This window comes from Mauremys reevesii, linkage group 6 (assembly GCF_016161935.1).
Source record: "Mauremys reevesii isolate NIE-2019 linkage group 6, ASM1616193v1, whole genome shotgun sequence".
In the NCBI taxonomy this organism is placed as follows: Eukaryota; Metazoa; Chordata; order Testudines; family Geoemydidae; genus Mauremys; species Mauremys reevesii.
In genome coordinates, this window is record NC_052628.1 from 43,879,663 (window position 1) to 43,890,038 (window position 10,376).

The 10,376-nt window shown below is 41.1% G+C and overlaps 1 protein-coding gene across 3 annotated transcripts in view; it reads right to left on the minus strand.

Moving 5' to 3' along the window:
- The window catches only part of AGGF1 (angiogenic factor with G-patch and FHA domains 1), a 40,610-nt gene extending 30,766 nt beyond the window's left edge, over nt 1–9,844 (minus strand). Inside the window, exons 1-5 of one of the 3 annotated variants that reach the window (XM_039544048.1) lie at nt 9,426–9,844; nt 8,352–8,454; nt 6,644–6,849; nt 3,998–4,144; nt 1,813–1,998 (exon numbers count right to left, since the gene is read on the minus strand). In XM_039544048.1, coding sequence (XP_039399982.1) covers nt 1,813–1,998; nt 3,998–4,144; nt 6,644–6,849; nt 8,352–8,454; nt 9,426–9,608 — 825 coding nt within the window. In that variant the 5' untranslated portion in view covers nt 9,609–9,844. The remainder of the gene's footprint in view (nt 1–1,812; nt 1,999–3,997; nt 4,145–6,643; nt 6,850–8,351; nt 8,455–9,425) is intronic. The other 2 variants (XM_039544046.1, XM_039544047.1) reach the window with 2 other exon arrangements.
- Nucleotides 9,845–10,376: the final 532 nt, after the last annotated feature.

Below are 10,376 nucleotides of genomic sequence, written 5' to 3' on the forward strand. Positions count from 1 at the left end.
CAGCTCACGTGCCGCCTTTGGCACACGTGCCATATGTTGCTTACCCCTGAGCTACAAGCTGCCGTTGTTGAACATGTGATGAGACTGAAAGCACTATTCAGTTATTACTTCCAAGAAGACTGAAGCTCATTTGCCTGGACTCATGATCTGCTCATTTCTGTAGGTTAAAGCCATCTTTCAAGGGAGGAAGAATAGCAAATTGAGCTGAAATGCCACAGCAGACAGGACAACAATTTTGGAACTTTTTCTCTCTCAAACTTCTGGCTTTCAATTACAGAGAAATTCCCAGAGCTCTCTATTCTTTCTACCTTTTGCTTCATTATACCCATGCAAAGTTGGGTTTTCCAGACTTACAGCACTGAAGACAAAGTACTGAAACAGCTCCAAGTAGATGACCCACAACTCTGCCTTCCAAATACTGAACCTCTCACTGATCTGAGTTCCAATACCAAACAAGCCCAAACCTCTCACACTGACTGACATCGGCAGCACTAATACAGAGAAGGGGTGTTTTTACAGTACCATTTGACTTGTATTTTAAGTAATTTGCCTTATATCTCCTGAACAAATGCATTAGCAACACTAGGTGACAGTAACCCACTCACTATTGTAAGGGTGGGGTGAGTGGGAAGGGCTCCAAGGGAAAAATAAATAAATAAAGCTAGTTGGGGGACTTGATTCAGGAAGGTTGAGAATCCCTACTGTAAAAGCATGATTTTTTTTTTTATTCTAGGTTTTAGACAACGTGACTGGCTGAAATCTGAGATGCTCATGTAATTTCATGGAGGAAAATAGATAATACTGCATTCTGTTTTAGAAATGCAAACTAGCAAGCACTGTGAACTGAGGTAATCAACATGTATAATTAAATTAGTAGTAGAAAAAAATTGATTTACAATTCAAATGGTGCTCCTCTACAACAATCATTTGATATAGCAAATATTGATATACATTAGGAAGATGTTTCTTTAATTCTGCTATAAGCATCAATGGCAACAGAACTAAGACATACTATCATCTTCAAGAGGTACAAGTATAAGTTTGAAATGTCTACTTATAATGTAGTACAGAGTAAACTGTTTTAGCATTTGGAAGACAAAATGTAGTAAAAAAGAGGCGCTAAACTTTTCTTAAAATACACACTGATTTCAGTGGCCATTTACGTATTAAGATGTATATCACAGTAGTTCAGTTGACACGGTAGATGACAAAAATATGGCCTGAACAAATGGTATCTGAATAGAAGGGTGGGATATAACATTAATTAAAATAATTCTATGAATTTCATATTGTATCCAAAGGATTATAGATTCAAGATGTCAATGGAATGGGCTTGGGGGATAAAGGTATTCACATTGATTTTTCTTAAAGTTTTCCTATATTTTTATACATAAAAAAGGAATTTAAAAAAAAACATTAAGGTAACATTAGGGTTCTGAAATAAAAGCAATTATATTCAAACTAAATCTGCTACTCCCTCAATTTACCTTGTTGTACTTATCTACTGCAGAGTTATGACTCATGGGTGAGTTTAAAGTGTTGTATATACTTTGTGCTGCAATTATAGTTCAAACTGAGAAAAACAAAGACATGCTGACTTAAGCCTCCCCCCACCCCTTTAGCCCCATCAATCAGAAAATTATCTTAACACTTTCTAGTGTTAATTCTTAACTTTTAGTGATGCATTGGTCATAATTTGGATACATATCATTCCTTCAGTCCTCAAAATGCACACACATTTGTTAATCACAAGTTGCATCACAGAAAAATAATTTTTGCATTTGATAAATTTGCAAATCTGAAATAAATTACCTTATATTCATTTGCAGTAATCCACTCTGGATCTTTTCTTTTCTTTTTCCCTTTTTTATCCTTAGTCTGAATGGTTGAAGCCTGGTAAGACTGCAGATCCACTCGTGAATGAAACTGGTATCGGCCACTTTCAACATCACAATAGTAATAGATTCCAGTGGTTGGATCATAATAAAGTTGATTTTCCTTTTAAAGGAAAAATAAAGCACAATGCATCCTTTAATCTGATTTATGTACTGCCTAGCAAAACATCAAATAAATAAAGAACTGTGCTTGAAGTTCACGTAAATGAAACAATGTGCTAAATACTATTACATATTACCATAGCAACAGTCATTACACAAGAAAATACAAACGCTAAGTAAAGGATCAAGTAACTGTGATGCAAAATGAGCCTGGATCCTATGATCCCAATCCTGCAAACATTTATACACAGGCTTAACATTACTTCTGTGAGTAGCCCCACTAGCTTCAAATGTTTGCAGGATTGGGGCACCAATAACACATTAACAATACTGAAAATAAAACATTAGGAATAAGCATCCTTAAAAGCAGAGAGTAAAACAGGTGATGGTGCAGGGTTGAGCCAAAATGGTGAGTGTGTTGGAAAGCTTGTAAAACCAATGTCTGTGCTGTAGCTGTCCTTCACTTTCTAGTGCTGTCAGTATAGCACTTTTCATTAGCATTACATACATTTCCAAAGCATATGACTGAGTTTGCCCATGCAGTGTTGCAAATTTAAGAGTCTAGTCTTCCTTCAGTATAGAACTTCCATTAAGATTAACATGTATGCTCTTGCATTCATAGCAAAATAGACGCCTTACAAAAGAAAAAGACATCCACATTTGTAAATGAAGACGACTCTATATTGCTGAAGCTGAATAACTCCAAATATTTTGATCCACTTTGCTTGAGGTCTTGGGCTATGTCTACACTATATTATTTACAGTGGCACAGCTGCGCCGCTCCAGCGCTTCCGGTGAAGACGCTCTAAGCTCTCTGTCATCTTAATAACTCCTGTCTCCACACTTAGGTCAGTATAATTTATGTCGGTCAGGGGTGTGGATTATTCACACCCCTGAGTGATGTAAGTTATACTCAAGTAATTTGTAGTGTAGACATAGTCTTAATATTCTTTATTTTCTCCCAAAATTATTTTCAATTAAGCATAAGAGAATCCAGCTAAATGGAATGGTTTTCTACACTTTCTCTGATATGCCTTTGGTAGCAGAGAAATCTCAATCACTCAGGGCAGGCTACTACAATCTGTTTTGTTCAAAATTTGACTTATTTTTAAGCTCCAGTTTCTAAGTCTAATTTTAAAATAAAGACTCCAACAGAAGCTTTGCTGCAAAAATATATTTTCTCCTTAATAAGAGACATCTTTGTTAATAGTATAAAAATGTTAACAGTACACAGGGTCTGAAAGGAACTAGATAAAAGACCTAAATTTGCTATTCATACTGACATTTATCATCATTCAGCAACTGCACTTTTAAACAGCATATGTGAACTGGATGACTGCACAAAACACTGCAATTGCATGTGTGAGGAACCTGACAGTTTGAGAGTAAGTGTTTGCACTGATCTTTGAACTACAGTGAATGTCAATTGGTTCACAGAAACCAGACCACCATCAACTTAATAATGCAAAAATTATGGAAAACGCTATTAAGAATTCCTTAAAACACAGTAAACATGATTTATATTGTTCACATCAAGGGACACATTTTTGTGATTTTTTCCTCTGACTGAACTAATTAAACAGCTTGATGTCCCACGAAAAACATTCAGTGGTGTCTGACCTCTGTTGCATTGGTTTCAGTCTAGAGTTAAACCACTGAAAACAACAGTGTTACTCCAGTTTAGAAAAAACGTGCTTGGATATGAAATTTTCTTTTTCTTTTCAAATTATTTCTCAGGATATTTGCATGAAAACAATCTTTATAGAAAGTACATTTCTGAAACTAGTAATTATTTCTACCTGAACTCACTGGCAACTTTATAAATATTATCAAGTTGACATGGTGAGAGCACACTCAATCAATATTTACTTTAAAATTATAAAATCAGCTTGGGTCTTAGTTCTCTGTTGATTCCATCAATATTTATTACTCCAACTTATATCAGGCAAATGGTAGATCCATATATGCAAAACATCAACGATTTTGAAAAAGAAATTTACCGAATTATAGTAGAATCCAGTGCTATGGTCATAATACAATCCAGTATTCTCATCATAAATAAACCCAGTCTGTGATACAGCAGCTTCTGCAGCAGCTCTCAAGCTTTCTGCTAATGTACCTTCTGCTAACGAAGTATCTTCTGGTTCCTAAGATCAGATAATAAAAAAGTAAGTTGCCTGCTACAAGAAAGGTCAGCTTTTATTCTTTCACTGTAACACACTTCATCATTTTAAAGAAATATCCAATTTTAATAAACTGATCAAAATCTGGTGCCTTAGGGATATGGATGGCTCGGGGGATTGTTAGTGGAGAAAAGAGGTTGAAATGCTGTCTGCATTGACATCAATGGCAATACTCCCACTAACGACATCAATGGGGCCAGGACTTCACCCAAAGCCTTTCATTTTTCATTAATCAATACAAAAAAGTGACTCAGGTCACTGACAGTAGTGAAGAAAAGGTACCATCTGTTGTCCCCACAGTGACCTTTATAAAATAAATTCTGGTTCTCAGTTCAGTGTTTAAGTACTAGATTGCAAAACCAGCACTGAGATACTTTGAGAGGTGGAGGACTGACAGGGATAGAGTGAACTCCTTTCTTAACCCTATATATTGTCCAACTACATCAGGGAGTAAGGCAAACTGACAGCATAGGGAAGTGGGAGAGCTGGCATTGCCAATGCCCATGTTATACCTATTCTGTTGATAAAAGATTTGAGTGTAAGTACTTTCAATCCAATACTGTAATCGACATAATCCTTATGAGCACTGCAACTATGCCCATATAGGCCTACCTATGCATTTATGTGCTCATCACCATGCTATCTGAGTGATTTATAAATCCAGCCATACACTATATGAAGGGTACATTTATTAGCTTATAAAAGGTTATAACATCTATTACTAATTTATTAAGTCTGTTATAGACACAAGTAGTATGTGTTAGAGATTGATATCCATGTCATTGGGTTGCATATAACCATCTAGAATACCTTCTGTTGTACTAGTATCTATCACTTACTAAAACATTCATAAATCATTTATTAACTATTTATAAATGTACCCTTAATAGGAAGTGACAAACTCTATAACAAACATCAATGTCACTGGCTTGAGTCTACCTCTGCTGAGATCCCCTATTCATGTTTTCATCCCCTCTCCCACTGACTGATGAAGCTCCTTTCTCTAGAACCTTTCCAAATTCTAGCTCTCCAGTTTCCAGCATGCTCATAATGCTACTGTCTGCCTTCTCAAGCATACAAAAGAAGCGCAGCCACATCACACACACACACACACCTTTTCTCAAACTCCCCCCTGTTCCCCATTTATTTCAGGATCCATTTGAAAACTAACTGCTTTGGTTTTAAACTGTGTATACTACTTGCAGCCTACTCCATATACTATGGTGAGAAGCACAATATCAATTATTTGGCCATGTCTACACTAGCACTTATGTTGGCAAAACTTTAAAAAAACAACAACACACCACAAGTGACAAGTTTTGCCAGTATAAGCTATGTTTCCCACTGACATAGCTACTGCTGCTCATTGAGCTGGTTTTATTATGTCGACGGCAGAGCTCTCTCCTGTCAGCATAATGTGGCTACACACACAATTTTACAGTGGCACAGCTGTATTGGTACAGTTGTGTTGCTGCATGCTTGTAAGTGTAGACATGGCCTTAGATAAGATACCTCAGACCTTATGTCTCTCTCTCTCCTCTGCTACTTCCCCTCATTCTGGAATCGACCCTCTCTCCCAGGCTTTTCCCACAATTTCACAACTAATGGTACAAGAGCCTTCTTCTTTGCAGTTCCTACTCATTGTCAGAGCCTTACCATTGTTCTGATCCATGAATTCCATTTATCTTCAACTCATTTAAAAGCATCCCTTTTTCCCCTTTCAGGTTGCTACAGACTCCTTCCTCACACATCTGGAGTTTCTTCCCACACTCACCTCCAAGGCAGTACCTCTGGCTGCAATCTCAATTTCCTTGTCCACTTCTGCATACCTCTCCAGCTGCACCTCCAACCTACCTGCACACGTTTTGCAAATACTTCTGGCTGGGCTACTTTTCATGCTTCCAGGCCATGCCAGCCCAGGCCCATGCCACCACACGCACACACACATGCACACTTCCTTTAAATTGCGCCTTAAAAGAAAAAAAATCCCATTTGGTTCCAGCTTTACAGAGATGGACAAATCAATGGACTACTATCCCTAGAGGATGCAAAGTTATGTGACTGCTTTTTAAAAAAACAAAAAGCAATTATAAATGCTGTTGTGTATTTATGGTTCCACATAATGCAGATTAGAAGGATGTTCCCTGTGTAAAAACATGCTGCAATTATAGCTCCTAATCTAAATTCTATGCATCTTAAATTTTCTTGCTTTAAAATGTGCATACACCTTTACAACCTAGCCCCGATCCTGCACCCAGATCCACACTGGTGGACCTAATTGAAGAACTGGGACCCTAGTTTTATTGCACAAAGGAGAAAAGTTTGTAAACAATCTTCAGTACTGGATCACTGAAACAGCTATCTCGTATAGTAATATCAGAACTGAAGCTAGACTTTCAAAATCATAGACATGTAGACAGATTAAGGACTCCAAAATTATTTCTAAACACACAGTTCTACTACCTGTAAATTCTCGATTAAGTTATCCCCTTGTCCACATTCAGCAAGTTCTGTGCTACCAATGTGTGAATGAATATCACCACCTGCCTGAGATTGCTCTGTAGAATTAGGATTGGAACCTTCACTCTTATGGTTCTGCTGCACTGATAGTTCAGATGTGTTATCTTGAGCATCAATGTTGTTACAATAATTCTGATAATTGTAATAATCTGTAGAAAAAAGTTTAAATTGCATAAATTAGCAAAGTAACATTTTACACAAAATCAGCCTGAAGACCCTAATGCATGTGCTTCATTTTTCACAGGTAGGCCAACTGGAATCAATTTCCAGGCAGCATACACCATTTTTTGTTTACCCCACTTTTGTTGAGCAAATGAAAACTTGCTTAAATGTACTTATGCAAGTGCTGAAGTGTATGCACAAGTAATCCTGTTATTTATTCTTCTATTATGCCAATGCCTAGAAGCCTCCATTAAAGATCAGCATATCATTGCGCTAGGCACTGCACAGACAAGTCAAACAAAACAAAACAAAACCGAACAAAAAGAGCTGAGCTCCTTGCCCTGGAAGCTCACAATCTAGAAATCAGGCAGCACATAATAAGTGGATGAAACAGAATGGACTAGGATGATAAAATGACAATAAAATGAACTGTGTTTGGTAAAAGCTTAAAGGGCAACTCAACATTTGCCTAATTAACACCAGACAATAGTGATTTAAATCCATCGCAGCAGAAGTTGTTTTTAAAAAGGTATTTAAAAGAGGATAAGGGGATGGGATCCTAGCAAGTGCCCCTTCCCAATCACTGACTAGGACTGCTCTGAAGGGAAACCAAGTCTCTCTGCTCTGGATCCCCTTGGGTCTTTAGGCTGTGGTCTGAGTCCCTTGGGCCATCCAGACTCTGGAAAGCAGACAGGGCCCTCCTTCCTCATGAGGCTTCTATATGCTGGGTGACAAAATGGACCCTTGAGCAGACCAGTTTCTACCCTTTTAAAACCTGCAGCCCCATGTTCAGTGACCCCCTTGCCGGCTTCCTCACATGAGCACAGGCCCCTGTCAGCTGACTTACCAATGAGACCTCTCCCCATTAAACTAGTTCTTTTGCACAGGGACAAGTCTTTTAGCAAATTAACAACCTTTGTGTATTTAATGGTCAACTCCCCTCTACTGTTATTCTTCTGTCACCAGCCTTTTCAATGCCAACACAACATGGAGGCAAACAGACCTTGGAGAAGGACAGAAGAGTGTATAGTCAAAACAGAGTTTGCAATCTGACAGACACCTGGGGTTCATAATCTCACAGAGTTCAAAAATTGTAGAATCATACTCCCAGTTCCTCACAGGTAGCTTTCCAATTTTGATTACAAGGTTTTTTTGCATGCATAGAGGGCAGCATGACTGCTTGAGGGAGAAGCAGACAAGGGGACAATCGAAGCTACATCACCAGCAGTACAAAGCCGGGATCAGCAGTTTGATTTCCACAAACAATGGCAGGGCTTAATAGTGAAAGGCCTTAAAGGCAATGACAAGAAGTTGTGTTTGATGCAGGAGAGGAAGGGGAGCTACATGTGCATATAAAATAAGCTTCAACTGAATAAGAAATGGAGAACAATATTTACTGGGTTAGTTAAGTCTGAGAACTCATTTAACTAATTAATGAAACTGTTAAGGATCTCTTTCCACTGTTTCCAGTGCAATTTCCATTGGCTACCTGATTGTTGCCAAGAATCATAGTCTTCAGTTTGCACTTCTACACTAGATGTATCTCTCTCTTTTTTCTTCCTATCATGGACTTCCTTACTGAGTTCTTCGACCTGCAAGAAAAAGCATGCATTATAAAAAAATATTAAATCAAAGCCATTATAATTATCCATCTCAGAAAACTATTCTGCTCTATTTTCTTGCAGATATTGTAGAGAAACAACTATTTAAATCTACCATAGATACCATAACTGATTTTAGCTTCTTGAGACTCCCATATATTAGATCAGTGGAGGTCATAACAAAAGATGATATTCCAGTCATATTAAAAAGTTATACTGATTAAAGAAGAAAATGTGAAGGAAGGGACCTAACCCCTAATTGTTTGTAAGATACAAGTTTAAAATTAAAAAACACCCATTTTTCATGTGACCCTAAAAGATGATGTTTATCATCTTAGTATACCAGTTAGTGATGCATCTTAAAATGTGTAAAGGCTATAAAACCTTTGTGAGCCATACTGTCCCAAATCTTTACCAGGCTGTCTTCCATCTTTTTTTCTCTTGCCTCTCCCTAGTGTAATCTTCCCTTTTGATTAAGGAACCAGGTTTGTGAATCTGAATACGATATACAACGTACGATATAGAACGCACTTTTAATTGGTGGTTTCAAAAATGCTGGAACGAAGTTCCAGTGCTGGACACTCAATTTGAGAAGCTAAATTAGATCAAATATCCCTGTGGGACTTTCCCTGAACTGAAGAGTTTTAGAGCTTATGATTGTCTGGTGCTGCAGCTGAGGAAAACAGCTCAGCGACATGATGGGCTAACAGGGCCCAAAGCCTGTCAAGAGCCAGAGGCAGCCTGGGGCTGGGCATGCAGACCCGGATCCCTGAGGGAAAGCCCTGAAAACTCAGGAATTGATGCGGTGTCTGGCTGCTAAGGAAAGGGCAGCGGCAGTGTGGGAAGGGGGCTGCCGGGGAGGGGGTGAAGCAGACCCCAGCGGTGAGGGGAGGGAGTGTCCGGGTGACAGGGGAGGCTCGGGGAGGGGACAGACCCGCAGCGGCACAGGACGGGGTCGGTACCTGAGTCTGCAGCGCCTCATTGCTCTCCTGGGCCTCCCGGTAGAGCCGCTCCGTGTGGCGCAGCAGCCTCTGCACCTGCTCCAGCTGGCTCCGGCAGGACCCCAGCTCCGCCTCCAGCACCTCCACCTTCCCCTGCAGAGCCCGCAGCTCGGCGCCCGGCTCCGGGAGCGGCGGGGAGGCCATGCCCGGGGCTCTGGCTCCGGCTCCCAGAGACGCTCAGCGGCCGGAGCAGAGGCGCAGCCAGAGCCAGGAGGCAAAGCGGCAGCGGCGGCCTCCCGCCATGGCCCCGGAGTCCCTCGCGCCGGCTAAGAACGCGCCCGAGGAAAAGTTTCCGGCGGGAACGAGAGGTTGCGGCCGTGCGCTGCGCACTACACGGGCACCAAGGGGCGGGACAGGTGACCCGGAAACGGTCTCAGGGCAACAGGAAGCGACGGAGAGCGCTAGGGCTCAGCTGTGCGCTTGCGCAGTGCATCTAGGCCTATAAATGGGGGCTGGGGTAGCTGCTTTCTTCCCTATTCGTTCCGGGGGCGCTCGGAGTTCAGTGCGCTGGGCACCGCCCTTGGCGGGCCGAGCGGGAGGGACTCCGCGTTAGTGACGCTGTTGGAGGGCAGCAGGCGGGGCGGGGTGGGGAGTAACCGGCTACAAGGGGCTCAGGACAAACAGCCGGCGGGTAGGCGAGCCTGATCCTGGGCAGCCGGATTGCCCTGGTCGAGAGAGCGGCTCTCCGGTGGCTTCGGGCCCGCGCCTGGGGAGACGGGGGGGAGGAGAAATGTGTGTGTAACGACGCCTGTAGAAACGCTGAATAGCGACCCCGAGCCCATTAATCACCGTGAGCTGGGAGACTCTGCTGATCGGCCTGTGGGCGTCATTGCTCCGAGCACGCGCTGGTTTTGAGCCAAACCAGACAGAGATTGGGTCTGTTTTAGGTTAGATTTTATACATTGAAATCTG